Raw genomic sequence first — 14,723 nt, forward strand, 5'->3', positions numbered from 1 at the left:
CCCACCTCACCGGAATGCTGGGAGGAGCGTGTCCAAGGAGGGGGCTCACTTTGTCAGCTGCAACATGCTGTGACTACCGTGTGACTTCCCGGGTTGCTGTAGCAAGTCCCCCAGCCTGGGGGCTTCAGCAGACACGGCTCTCTCACCATTCAGGAGGCGGAATCCTGGGTCAGGGTGTGGCACCACTGGCTCCTGAGGCCTCTGTCCTTGGCTCTGTCTCCTGCTGCTGTCCTCACAAGGTCATCCCTCTGTGTGGGTCCGTGTCCTCATCTCCTCTCTGTATAAGGACACCAGGCAGATTGGGCCAGGGCCACCCATTAGCCTCATGTTACCTTAACCACATCTGTGAGGACCCCATCTCCAAGTAAGGTCCCTTGCGGAGGCGCTGGGGCTTAGGGCTGCAGCATACAGATCTGGGGGAGACACGTGGCCCCTAACAGTATCGAGGGTGGGTGGACCCCCACAGGACAGCCGCCGGGGGGAGACACGCGGCCCATGACAGTATCGAGGGTGGGTGGACCCCCACAGGACAGCCACCGGACATTGCCTTCTCTGCTGGTCTGAAAATCACAGTCTTAGACAGGGAAGAATCAACATTTCCACCCCAGGCCGAGTCCCCCAGAGCACACAGGACCAGAGGATTAAAGAGCAAATGTCATCCTCAGGGTCTAGGTCTAACATGCAGGTGGCAGGACCCTGGCCCTTCCTGAGTATCTGGTTGTGGGTTTTGTCTCCGCAGCGTGCAGGGATGGGTACAGACTCCGTCCAAGGTCTTGGCAAGAAGAGAAACTGCCACCGCAGAGGGGCTGGCTGAGGGGCTGGGATGGGGACTCCGGGGTGCGGAGCCGCACACCAGCCCCTTCCACCCAGGCAGAAGGTCCATTGTGCTCTGCCCCGCAGCCTGCCTGTTCCTATGCCAGCCAGGGCACTCCCAGGCCTGTTTGCAGCCAGAACACAGCCGGTTCCGTGTGCTTGTCCTCAGGACCCATTAGGAATGAATCCAGGCCTCGGTCCTGGCCTCCTCGCTGAGGCTGGACGCTCAGGCATCCCCTTCAGCCCCTTTCTCTAGACCTTCCTGCTGAACAAACGAAAACATCTCACAGCCCTGCAACAGCCAGGAGCTGCTGGTGGAGCTCCATGCCCGGCCGCAGAGAGAGGAGGCGCCCTGGGCAGCCCGCCAGCACCCGGGCTCCCACAGCGGAAGCGTCTTCTTCGGCTCTATTTTGAAAGCTGTTCTTTCCACAGTGCCTTTGACAAGAATCGATTTGAGTGAGCCAGCGTGTCAATACAGGCTAGCACAGGACTGGCCTCAGGGCCACATTGGGGCGGGCGGCAACCAGGCCCTGGCTGCAGCCCACAGGGCCAAAAGCATGGCCAGGCAGGAGGTGCGACCTGTGAGGTTGGCTACAGCGACCGTGGGCGCTGGGTTCGGGGCTCCTCAGCCCTGAGAGGGGACCCAGGCCCAGGCGGGCTCCCAGCCTCCAGATCTTCTCCCCTTGAGACCTCGCCTTCTGCACAGCGACAGCAAAGAGCCCCTGAGTCCCACTCTGCAGGGATGTACTGCATTTCCAGAAAGTTCCTTCCGGGTGCAGAGTGACACGTGAGCCCTGGGGACTCACTCCGACTTGCTACTGATTTTCTCCACGGAGGACCCGCAGTCACGGCCCGTGTCTGCACAGCCCCTCAGATCCCGCGGAGGAATTCAGCCGGCCCCTCCCCCTGTGCCGTTCCCTGCTGTTCAGTCCGAAAACCATGGAGGCAAAGTCAGGCTGGGTTCAGGCTCCATGCAAAGTGCCCTTTGCAAGGTCCCCCTGTGGCCAAGCCCAGCTCCATGAGGTCAGGAGGCCGGGGTGGGGAGGCCGCCTGGGTGCGGGGCCGGGTGGGGAGGCCGCCTGTGTGGGGGGTCCCAGGTGGGGAGGCCGCCTGGGTGGGGGCTCCCGCCAGCGTCCCTCCCCGCTCATGGAGGCACAGGGACAGTCTGTCTGCGGCGCTATCGTGGAGGCCTGGCTCTGCCCACTCGCCTAGCAGCGTGCTGAGGAACTCGGGCTTTGCTTTCTAGGGTACAGTGAGAACACGGGAGAGGACTTAGAGACTGCCTGCCACCGCTGAGGGAGGCGGAGCGGGATTCGCACCCCCGTCATCGCTGGGCCCACACGCCGCCGACGGCTTCCGCGTGTGGCCATCTGTCTCTCAGAAACCCTCTGGCAGAGGGACCCAGCAGATGACTCGGGGGCTGTTCACACTCTGAAACCTGCTTGGAGTCAAAACACTGCTGGCGAGCCTCCCCGGCAAACCCAACCCAGACAGTCTTCCATGGTGGCCCCCGCAGTGGCGGGCACCCTGCCCACTCCCTGCCAGCCCCTGCCCGCTGGCCTCCAGGCCCGGCCGGGCCCCTGACCGGTCTCCTGACCCAGCATGCTGCTCCCCCTTGGGCCTGGCTTCCTTGCCCACTGGGATTCCCAGGCCTCTCTAGCCCAGCCCTGCAGCAGGAGCCCCGAGGGAGGCTTGGCAGCTGCAGAGGCGAGTGGGCCACGCGTAGCCCGGAGGCCAGCAGGACCAGGAGCCCCTCACGGCACAGCAGCCACAGCATCACAAGCCACTTCCACTCCTGGGCGACCTGGGGGCCCCCACCCCAGTCTGAGCTGCCCCTTATTGTGACCTGGGGCCCCCTGTGGTGGGCTCCCCCGGTGCCCCCAGATCCAGCCTCAGGGAGGCTCCAGACACCGGCCAGGCCTCAGCGCCTCCACCCAGGATCACACACTCCTATCTCCGCGCTTCCGCCCTCCATCCTGCTCCATGCCGCCTCTGCTTGTTATTCCAGCACATTCCGGGGCGATGCCTGCTGCAGTGGCGCAGCCAGTACCTCCACCCTACCCCCCACATGACCCACCAGCCCCTCCGCATTCCCTCCGCTCTGTGCCCTCACTGACTGGAAGCCTGCCTGGCCTGAAGGGTCCTCACCTGGTGAGGGTGGGGTGTCGCCCTCACCTCCCTTCCACCCCAGCCCACCTGTGACTCAGCCCCGAAACCCTCACAGCTCTGTCCTCCCAGAGGGAGCCGGTGACTTGGTTCTGATGGTGCCTGGACCCAGCCCCGGCATGTTCAGAATCCTTGTCCTTTAACCTGCCTCCACCTGTGGTGGCCTCTGCCTCCCTGCCTGACCCTGCAGGCCCTGCGGAGCAAACACTGCTGCCTGCAGGAGTCCCCCGGGGCCCTGAGGAACAGAGACCCGAGCCTCCTGTGGCCCCAGCGAGGGTTCCTCGGGGGGAGACAGTGAGCCCAAAGCTCTGGCTCTCGAGGGGTGGACAGAGTCCGGCTGGCGTTGACAGGGTGCCCCTCTCTACCGGCTTCCACAGTCCTTGAGAGCAAAGACGGTCCCGGCAGTGGAGCAGAGGGCATGGGTGGGGCATCCAGTCTCCAGGGAGCCACTGTTGGGTGGGGAGGAGCCCGAAGTGGGCTCCGGACCCCCGCGGGGAGCATGTCTCCTTCCAGTGGGGGCAGCTGGTTGATCTGGGCACAGGGGCAGGAGTAGCCCCATCTGGTGCTGACCTCGAGGCCGTGCCTCTCGGGGCATTTTGGCAGACCCACCTGGACCTGGGCGACAGCCTGATTTCCTGCAGCCGTGACCCACAAGGGTGGCAGCTCTCTCAGTCTTGACTTACCAGGACACAAACCCAGGCCATTTAATGTGCAGGCAGCCCCAAGTCCCGGCAGGGCCAGAAGCAGACCGTGGCTGGGGATGAAAGCTGCATGCTGGTCCCTGGGGCCCCGCTCACTCTGAGCTCCTGAGAGGAGGGAAGTCCCCACGCCCCACTGGGTGGAGTGCTCCTTGGCCTAGGACCCCGTCCCATGTCTGCTGCCGTGGGGGCGGACTCTGGGCAGAGAGAGGCCAGACGGGCACCCAGGTGAGCTGGAACACATCCCTCCTGCTTCCCCCAGGGTCCCCAGAGGCGACCTCCCTCCTGCACAGGCGTCTGTCACCCTTACCCTCTAGGACGGACATCTTTGCCATGTGCAGCGAACTCCTGGACAATGTTGCGTGCCACATCGCCGGATTTGGGCTGTATACAGACCGAAGCATGTGGCATGACGCCTTCTGCCATCAGCGAGTTCCTTGTCTCTCGATAGTATGTGTCCAGGCTGCCCTTCAAGGTGGCAGTGAGGGCAGTTGTCTCTTGCACGCTGTGTACAGTTCTGTCACTGACCCTTACACACAGCCCTGGAGACAGGAGAGTGTCGGGAGCATTCTGTGCAAGTGTCCTGGCATGTGCGGGCGTCTCCATGGCACAAACCCGAGCCGGGGACCACCCCCTCCCCTGCTTCCATGATTCCACCAACTGGGGGGGCAGAGCCAGGGCTGGAGGCACGCCCCGGGTGACAGCAGGTGGCCATGCCGGTGAGTGCACGCGTTCTCAGTTAATTTATCCTAAATATTTGTAAGTTTCTTGATTATTGCAGTTGCATCCCCAAGATAATGCCCCCCTCACCACGTAGAAGGCACATGTGCTCTGAGGGCCCCTCCTACACTGGGGTCAGGGCACAGCACCGTAGCGAGGTGGCGTGGGGGCTCAGAGGACCTCGGACAAGGCTGGGTACATGGGGCTTCTCCAGCCAGCCAGGAGGAAGCACCCTGCAGACTGCTAACTTTTGCAAAATAGAGTAAAAAAGAACAGCTAGAAAAAGAAAACGAAAAAGGAAAGATATACCAAATACAAGACCGTTTTTATTGTTACATTTAACAGTCAACTCACTTCGTCTGAGAGGCGTTGGCATCTGTGGACACACTCGGTGCTGAGGTTTGTCCCACTGCGGGCAGGGACAAGTGGTTCTCCTGGGGGGCTGGCCTCCACCCGCTCTGCAAGGCTGCACTGCATGGGACATTGAGGCACCCGTCGGCCGCTCACTGCCTGGCTGCGTCTATGAGGGATGAAACAAGCTGGGCACCAGCTCAGCCTCTGAAGACCCCATGGGTACCCTAAGCCATGGTATCTGTCCCCGAAGTTCCTTTTGGGTGGGAGTGCTGGGGGTGCAGGGACACAGGGTTCCAGTCACCAGGGCCAACCCTGACCAGACGGCAGGAACCAGGGTCTGCAGCTGGATGCAGATGGCAGGCAGATCATTCTGGGGAAGTCCCTTTCTTAAACCACATACTGTCCTGGGCTGAACAGGCCCCCCTAAAAATTCATGTCAACTCAGAACGTCAGAATGTGACCTTATTTGGAAATAGGGTCTTTGCTGATATAATCAAGTGAGGGTGAGCTCACACTGGAGTATGGTGGGCCCTTGTCCAATGACAGCATCCTTGTAAGAAGAGGGAAGTCAGCCCCGCAGACGCAGGGAGGACAGCCACGTTTCAGTGGAGGCAGAGACTGGAGCCACATAGCCGCAGGCAGAGGGATGCCTGGGGCCACCAGGAGCTGGAAGAGGCAGGGAGGACCCTTCCCTCGGGCCTCCAGAGTGGGCAGGGGCCTGATGATGCCCTGATCTGATCCCTGATTGCAGCCTCTAGAACCGTGAGAGGCTCAGCATCTTTCTCTGCCCCCCAGCCCGTGGCCTCTGTCAGGGCAGCCTTGGGAGCTGAGCCTGGCCCCTAATTCTCGGGAGCTCTCCCACGGACGGGGTTCTCCATCTCCCGAGCATGTCTGACGTCCCCTTTCCACTGCTCGCCAGGCTGATGGTGACTGCCACCTTCCCTAGGGACCCACCCTCTGTTCCCAAAGGCCCTGCTGGACACCCGGCCGCTCAGCCCCACCCCGCCTAGCCCGCACACCCCTCATGTCTTCTCTGAACGGGGTCTTCCCTGAACGGGCCTGGCCTTTCGGTGGGGAGGCGAGGCCTCCACTTGAGGGCTGGCCCCTGATTGCTCTGGCATTTTAGTGACGCTGTGCCCCAGACCGAGGGAAAACTCTAGAAAAACTCCCCACCAAACTCCTCTTCTGCAGAGTTGAGGGGACGGGAAGTCTGTAACTTTCCTGCAAACGTTATTCTGCCCCTGCCAGGTGGGCTGAGATGGCAAAGGTTGACGACAAAGGTCCTGGGAGTCCCCACAGCTGCGGGGGAGGGTAACTGGCACCCACCCACCCAATGGGGAATAGCAGCAAAGCTTCACACAGTCCCCAGGGGCGGCCTCTGCCGCTGCGCACAGGTCCCACCGGAGCCACATGAAAACCACAGAAAGACAAGCTGGAGTCACCGGCGCCCTCGGTGGAAAGGACACCCCGTGGTGTCTCCCCCTCCCTCCCTGCACAGTCAAGAAAAGACAGGGCCTGTGCACCCCAGCAGCAGAACACAGTCCCCAAGATCCCCACAGGCTGGGAAGTCAGAGATCAGAGGAGAGGTCGCCGCGGGGTTATGACTCTGGGGAGTCCCTGGGGGGGACCAGGGGCTCCCTGTGGTGCTGGGCGTGCTCTTGGGGAGACTCATTGACACGCATGGTGATGACACGGGTGTAGACATGCAAAGAAGACCTGAGCATAAGACAGGATTTGTGTCTTTCATGGTATGTCAGCTTTACCCCATTTTTAAAGACTTTCAAAAATGTTATTCTGGGCACGTGCTTTGAACAGACTGTAACCCCACACCAGGAGGACCTTGGATGTGGAGCTGGCAAGCTGGGGCTGCCCGGGGCTATCGTCTCCCTGCGGCTTCCTCTCCGAGAGGCTCCCGGGAGCAAAGCCGAGTCGGCAAGGCCGTCTGCCCACTGAGCAGGTGTTGGCTGCCTGGGTGGCACTTCCTGTGCTGAGGCTCAGGGCTCTGAGCCCTCATGGCACACAAGGACTTAAGGACAGTGACCACACAGCCCAGTTGGCCGGGGAGGTGGCCTTAGGAGGGAGAGCCAGAGGCCACAGAGAGTGCTCCAAGGTACACAGGGCCCTTCGTCTGGGACTGTAAGAACAAAGAAGGGTCTAGGGCAAGGCGACAGGGACAACCCCAGCAGAGAAGCGGAGGGAGGGGTGGAGACAGCACTAGATGACCAGAGACCACATGTTGGGTGGTGCTGGGGGGACTATGGGAAAGGAGGGCCTGGCATGAAGACCCCCTGCCCAGCCCTGTGGGGGTCCTAGCAACCCCAGAAGCCCTGCTAAGACCCTGGCACGGGCCCCAATTCCCTGAGACTCAGCTTCCCCATCTTTAAAGTGAAGCCTGGCGCCTGCCTCCGAGTGCAGTGAAAATTCGATTACGGAAGCCACAGAGGCGCTCAGCACAGCGCCCAGCGCAGGGCCGGGACTCAGAGTGGACTCTGCCGTGGGACTGCCTCAAAGAAATCTTAGCAAACACAGGAAGCCAGCCCACCCTGCAGCCATGGGGCCAGGAAGCCCGCCCTTTACCAAGTATTTGGGTATTTTTTTCTCTGTGCTAACAGCCCAGACGGAGCCACAGCCTCAACCTCTGTGTGCTGATAACACCAAGCTGGGGCGCCGGGGCCACGCAGGGGACGGTGCCGGCCTGAGGCTGCAGCCTGGGTCTGGATGCCTTTCTAATTCAGGGCCTCCTCGCGGCCTGGCTCCATAAATGGTCAAATGCAGCCTGACAGCACAGCCTCCTATCAGCTCTGGGCTCCATACTGCCACACAGCCCACATGCCCCGTTCCCCAGGAGACGCCCGCAGGTGGGCAGCGTCACTCCCACCCGCCAAGCACACACTGTCCCCGTCTCGTGTCCTGAGGAGCCGGAAGCAGCTGCTTCCTCCCAGCCTGAAAGCTGCACCTCGGGCTGCACTCGGCTCCCCGAACCCGCCCTCCGCTGCCCTGCAGTTCGCCAAGGGAGCTACCCTTCCCATATAAAAATTTCACCTTCATTTCCTTGTAAAGAAGAAACGTTTCTGACATCAAGGAAGATTCTAATTTGAAAAGCAAGTGATTCATCTCCCGGTGCCACACGGCAGACGCAGGTGTTACCAGCCTGGGTGGGGCGCCCGAGCTGGGGGCCTGGGGTCCTCTGGGAGGGGCAAGAAGGCAGCGATGCTTGCCCCCACCTCTGTCCATCTCATCTGCTTCCACACACCGCCCTGCCATAGCTGCTTGCAGCCCCTTCTCTGTCGGTTTCCCCATCTTTTGGTTTGGTGATAATCAGAGTTCCCATCCGGGGACGCCACCCTCTGTGTGATGGGAAGGAGAGGAGACCCTGTGTCCAAGTCCTCTTGGGGGAAAAGCAAAGATGCTGGGACCAGCCCCCAGCCCCACCTGTCAGGAGGTCTCCAGTCCCAGCGAGGAGGCCCCACATGTGGCTAGGATGCCCCAGACCCCAGAGACTGAAGGAAGTGGAAAGGAGGGCCCCCAGTCCTAACTAAGGGCTCAGACCCCTCCAATGCACATCCAGGCACGTCCCCACCCCCCAGGCCTGGTTCTAGGTCTGCCCACTGCAAGAAGGCCCCCAGCAAGGATGCAGTCAGAGGGGCTGTGTCCCAGGCTGGGCTCACGCTCAGTCCTGCTGCCCCAGGGGTAGATCCCGCCCCTGGCCCACGTGCTGTGGTGTCTTCAGAGTGTCTGTGAGGCCCCTTCCTTGGAGGGCAGCCGCTGAGGGGCTGCTGCGGGACTGGGGAGCCTCCCGGCAGCAAACGCGTAGCTGGGACGCTGATACGGGGACGAGATCCTGGCTTTGAAGAAAGCCCTTTCCACCCTGTCCACGTGGGGGTCTCCCGGTGCCCCCGAGCCAGCGGCCCCCTCCTGCAGGCTCTGGAGGGCCCCCCTGCCTGCATCTGGTCTCGCATTTCCTCTGTGACCTCCAAGCTCCCCCTGGGGAACCCTGTGCAGGCAGTGGGCAGCATCTGGCACGCGGGAGGCGCCGTTTCTTCCACACTCGCGTGTCCTCAGCCCAGATCTTCCAGTGAAGTTTCCCCAGCAAGTGGCTTCCCCTGCCCCCTCCACCCTGCCAACGTGGTTCCTGGGCCCCCACCCTTCCCTTCTCGGCCTCTGCTCCTGGGTCTGGGGCGTGCATCCAGCCATCCACGCTCAGGGAGGCCACCTCCTCCCTCACTTGCAACCACCACAAAGCTGCCCGGGACCTTGTTCTACCCTTTCCGAAAGTCCTCAGGACCTGCCTGCCTACGGAGCTCCCCAAACGCCCTGTGAGCTCTCCCGGGCCCCTCCTCTCCTGGCTAATAATGTCCCACAAGGTGCTGCCTGCCTGGCCCCAAAAGAAAAGGGCCCTGGAGTGAGTTCTGAACACAAACTCACTGAAAGTGGTCCCCTGCTCCCCCCGCTGAGTCTGCCCCTCCTCGGACCCTTCCCTTGGGCAGAGGAAACCTGCCGGGGCCTGACCTTTTCTTCCTGAAAGAGCCTCAGGCTGGGAGGAGAGGGATCCACCCTTGGCGGTTGAAGCATTCAGCAGGAATCAGCCCTCGGGGACGGAGACCCTGCGACCAGCCCTGCCTCACAGGCGCCGGTCCTGGGCAGACTCCCTTGCTCAGGCCGTGCTGCTCCCAAGAAGCCAGGATGAGCAGCTAGCAGTGGGCCCTCCAACACGCAGAGTGCCACGTGGAGGACTGGGGCACCCCAGGGAACAGCAGACACTGCATGTCCTCCGGGAGCCCCGGCCCTGGGAGACAGAGTGCAGCGGTTCCAGCTCTGACCTCGTGAGCCCAAGCTCCACCACACACTGGGTCCTGACCTGACCTGGGTCCCGGCGGCTCTCTGGCCAGGCCTCTCCTGGTGTCTCCCGTCCCTGAGGCCGGCACCCAGCATCCAGGCCCCCCGTACAGCCATCCCCTCTTCAGGAATCTGGGTCATGGCTGCAGGAAAGGGGCTACCCAGAGCAGGATGTGGACGGAGGGGCTGCAAAAGCTGGAGAGAATCCACAAGACACTATTTAGCCACCTGCCCTCGATTCTAACTCTCAGTGACAAGACTCTTTGCTTGGCCAAACTTTATGAGGCTCTTGAACCTTCTAGACCACTTGCACACCTCCCTGCAAAATCCAGTTTTAGCAAGAACACTGCTAAGTGACTTCAGCCAGAACTGCCCCACCCCATATCTGATCATCCTCATCAGAACAACCTGCTCATCCTCCGGCACCCAGGTGATGACTGATCACCCCGCCTTCCCTCAGCCAGAATCCTGTGAGGCCAGTTTAGCCAGAATCCGCCCCCCCTGCTGTTTCTTCTTAGTGATGTTCCATCCGTGGACCCCACTCTGCTCCTGGGCCATCAACTCCCATTCGCTGGGGCTGTATTCAGAGTGGAGCCCAGTCTCTCTCCACCACAGCGAAATCCCACTGCCCTGGTCCCAGCACCCACCGCACTGGTCCTGAGTAGTCAGTCCCCTTCCGGTCTTTAGCGAAGGTCATCGAATAAATTTCCTTTCACGGCAGGCACACCCTTAAATGCAGACACGTGTGTCCTGGGAGGATTACGAACGCTCCCCCGGCCCTGTGCATCGGGGGTCCCAGGAGACCCACCCAGACCAAGCCCCTCTCAGGGTGGGAAGAGTGTGGGGCAAGAAGAGGAGGCTCAGCCCAGGACGCTGGCCACGGGCTGGCTCGTGCAGGGGGTGAGCGCTTAAGACAGACTCATCTTCCACTCCAAGTGTGGTCTCCATCTTGTTGGTCAGTTTATGAAAGTCAAGCCTATTGACTCAGTCAGGGTCCTGGCAGGAAAGAGGCCAGGGCGCAGACAGAGATAGGGATGGCTCCAGGGGTGTGTGGCCCCAGGCTGTGCGGGGGGTCCTGGAGCACCTCCACCCCAGCCTGGAGAACACCCAGGAGGAGCAGGAGGAGAGCTGGGCTGTGTAGGGGTTGGGGGACACGGCCAGCCCGCAACCCCAATTCCCCTCCGTCTGCCTCCAGTTGGAGGAGGCAACCTCTGCTAAACCTGGCCCGAGGCAGGGGCCAGGGCTCTGTCTACTGGGGCCACAGGGAGAGTGGAGAGGGTGCCGGAGCTCCCAGGACAAGGGGAGGGGCCACCCCAACCCCATCAAGCACATCGAGGAGGAAGAGGAGGAGCTCACACCGCCCCAGCGTCAGCCCCAAGCCTGCACCAGCCTCACACGAGCTTGGGGGCCTTTGAGGGTCAATGTCTGCACTACAGATGTGAGCATGCATGTGTGTGTGCAGGACCTTTGACCACAGCCTCCCATGCACCCCTGGAAAGGTGCTTTGCCTCTCTCCCTCACTCACCACGTGCAGGGCAGTGGGTACCAACAAGCACGTGCACCCCACATCTCTCTGCTTCTGCAGCCCTGAATGACCAAGGCCCCCCAGGTGGGCTCCAGCCCTCCAGGCACCTCCCCAAGCCATGGTGCCCGCCACAGGGTCTGGCCTCAGGGCTCCTCCAGGGCAGGCCAAGTCCCCGGGCTCCTCCCCTGCCCACAGGGGGCGAGGGGCACAGCACTGACCGGCCCCTGGGCCACTCGTCTGAACTCTGAATCCTCCTAGACGGTGATCCCAGCTGGGCAGTTAGCTTGAGCAAGCCGAGTACTTACAGGACGTCACCAAACACAAGGTCCGAGCCCACATTCCAAGACCTCAGCGCTGCTGACGACGTTCTCCTGAGTCCATGAACCTCTTGATGGTTCTCATGGCCTCCTCCTGTGGACGGGGCGGGGCCGGCAGGTTCGGCACCTGCACACACACCTGGCTCGACTCCTCGTGCCCACCCTGCAGACCCTCAGCCCTCTCCCTCTTTCCTGCCAACCCCTCTGGAGACGGGTCCTCCGGTCCTGGCCTCCCCTGTGGAAGAATGAGGGTGAGTGAGGGGCTGGGTCAGCAGCATGGCAGTGGGGGAGCCCACGGCCTCCACAGAGGGAGCCTCCTGAAGGAAGCGGCCGGGCAGTGCTGGCACCATGCCACATCCCTGCCAGAGCAATGGGGCCAGTGTGGCCAACCCATCCAGTGGTCCCCGTCTGGCTGAGAGTCCCCAGCAGCCAGCACCCTCTTACCGGGAAGTCAGGCAGGGTTCTATGCAGGAGCTGACACTCACAGGGCTCCCACAGGCCTGTGTGGACCCCCAAGAGCCAGGAGGCCGCCTGCTGACGGTCCCTCTTAGGGTCTAGATCGTGGGCAGCTCAGCACGGCATGGAGTGCTTCCAGGCTGTGGTGTCCTCATGTTGCTGAGGCCTGAGCTCCCTGGAGGAAAAGCACCACCTTCCAAGCCGTGGGGCGGAACACTGGTGAGGCTCAAAGCCCTGGAGGGGACGGCCCCCAGACAGAGGCACGGACAGTGATCTTACAAACGTAAGAGTAATCTGAAAACCTTATACTTTAGTTAAAGAAAGGGCGTTTGAACATTTCCTGTTTAAGACACAGACCCCCTGAGAAGATATATAAAGGAATTGGGCTGGGTGTGGTGGCTCACGCCTATTATCCCAGCACTTTGGGAGGCTGAGGCGGGTGAACCCAGGAGTTTGAGACTAGCTTGGGCAACACTGCGAGACTCTGTCTCTACAAAAAATTTTAAAAAGCAAAAAACCCCAAAATTAGTCGGGTGTGGTGGCGTACCTTAGTCCCAGCTACTCAGGAGGCTGATGGGGGAGCATTGCTTGAGCCTGGGAGGTCAAGGCTGCAGTGAGCTGAGATGGTGCCACTGCATTCCAGCCTGCGTGACAGAGGAGATCCTGTCTCAACAAAAAAAAAAAAAAAAAAAAAAAAAAAGGACTTGGGAGAAGCCCCACTGGGTCTCACAGCCACGCTCTCCTGGGCTTTGTGGTTTTCACACTGTGGGATGCACCAGGACCAGGAGTGGGCAGCCATGGGTGTGAGGGTCTCCCATGGGCCGGTGACCACATGTGGCTTTGGGAGGGGGGTCCCCACAGGCCTGTGACCATGTGTAGCTTCTGGGGGGGCTCCAGTTTATTTTTTGCGATTATAACCAGCCCGATCTCCCAGGGTCTCCCTACGGGTGCGGGGCAGGGGGAAAGACTCCAGAGGGGGCTGCGGAGTCACCGGGAAACGCAGGTGAGGGAGGCCCGGGCCGGAGGCAGTGGCCGCTCCTCACGGGGTCAGGGGCCTCCTTCGGCCGCCATTGCCTTAGCAGCGCCGAGTTCTTTCTGGGGCAATCACCACTGTTGGTTTCATCTCCCAGCACTGCCCACTGGCCGCAGCGCCTCCTGCCCCCACGCTGCACCCCTTTCGGCGGTCATTTCCTTCCCTGGGGTGGAGGCAAGTGTAGAGCCAGCTCTTAGAGAGAGGCCAGCCACCTGCAGAGTGGGAACCCTCCTGGGCCCCCTTGCCCTCCCCCAGTCCTAACCTGTCCCTTCCCCCATGAGCCTGTGCCCCCGCCAGCAAGGGCATCCATCCCACACTCTGGGCCTGGCCGTCTCACACCCCACACTCTGGGCTGATCTTCAAAGGGAAGCTGCTGTTTAAATATTTAATCGTCCTTGGACTGCCTGGACTTTCATTAAGACCCTGAATCAAAAGAGGGGAAAAAAGGCATTTTAAAGATGGCTGAAGGCCGGGTGCGGTGGCTCACACCTGTAATCCCAGCACTTTGGGAGGCCGAGGTGGGCAGATCACAAGGTCAGGAGTTCAAGATCAGCCTGGCCAACATGGTGAAACCCCGTCTCTACTAAAAATAAAAAAATTAGCCAGGTGTAGTGGTGGACACCTGTAATCCCAGCTATTTGGGAGGCTGAGGCAGGAGAATCACTTGAACCCGGGAGGCGGAGGGTGCAGTGAGCCGAGATCACGCCACTGAACTCCAGCCCAGCCAACAGAGTGAGACTCTGTCTCAAAAAAAAAAAAAAAAGAAAGAAAGAAAAGAAAAGAAAAAAAAGATGGCTGAAGCCTCGAAACACTGGGTTAGTGATGCTTGTGTTCTTAGCCCTGCAGGGCTGCGGCACTTCCACCTCCAGCTCCGCTCACACTGCTCCTGGGGGTTCCCTGTGCTCTGGAGGCAGGGCTGTGCGCGGCAGGGTGGGGCACCAGCCGGGCCTGAGACCCCGCCTGCCCTCCAGGACCTGCTGACCCCACTAGGCCTTCGGTCCTGCCTTGCCCAGTGGCCGACTGAACAGAGCCCCTGTGGGCCCTGCATGGCCACGCCTCCAGGAGGCTACTCCACGGTGGGGTCAGGGGGCGACTGCCACCCTCCCCATCTCTGGGAGGGACGCAGCTCCCAGCCCACATGCACCCGCCTTGGATGGGGAAGGAAGGGGTGTCCCCTTCAGTGTGTGAACCCCCACCCAGCACTTCCCTCTGTGGGGACCGCATGTTTTCTGTACAGAAAGAACTTTGCTCTCCAGGGATATTTTGCTGAAACAGCTCGTAAGGGATGGTGCCTGGCTGGTGCCTCTGCCCGCTATGGGGAGCGGGAGACAATATAGGAAGCTCTGTACTCTCTGATTGATATATCGGTAAAATGAAAACTGCTCTAAAAATAGTCTTTTAACTTAAAGGAGGAGAATAATTAGGCCAAGGACTTGGCCATTTTCTGAACAAATCTAGTTTTGTGGGTTCCCAGCTGCCTGAGTCCCCTCCCAGGGTAGGGGCAACCTGCCCTGGGCAGTCTGTGCCGGGGGCTCTCACAGCCACCAGTGTGTCCAGGCTCTCCCCAGCTCTCCGACTCCTGATTGCACCCAGGGCAGCCTGCCAGGCCGGCAGTGGGCGGGTATTTGCTTGCATTTGCTTTGACAAATCAACACTCTTCGTGGAGGCTCCAGGAGCGTGATTTACTAGGCGTGTGATGACTACAGCTCCCATAGCCAGTCCTGCCTGTCAACCAGTGCTTTTGGCTTTCACTGAGGGGTGGACTTCACTACGGGGCATTGCCAGCTGATCGGACCCCAAGTCCT

General features: G+C 61.0%; 1 protein-coding gene across 1 annotated transcript; it reads left to right on the forward strand.

Annotated features, from left to right (window-relative positions):
- Nucleotides 1-681: 681 nt before the first annotated feature.
- On the forward strand, nt 682-4,732 carry LOC101006267 (the record flags this gene model as incomplete). The annotated part of the gene is given in 3 exon segments (XM_009202184.4): nt 682-1,201; nt 1,204-1,836; nt 2,060-4,732. Coding segments are annotated over 2 exon segments (765 nt in total), but the record flags the coding sequence as incomplete, so codon positions are not given.
- Nucleotides 4,733-14,723: the final 9,991 nt, after the last annotated feature.

The sequence above is a fragment of the Papio anubis genome, chromosome 4, assembly GCF_008728515.1.
Source record: "Papio anubis isolate 15944 chromosome 4, Panubis1.0, whole genome shotgun sequence".
Classification (NCBI taxonomy): domain Eukaryota; kingdom Metazoa; phylum Chordata; class Mammalia; order Primates; family Cercopithecidae; genus Papio; species Papio anubis.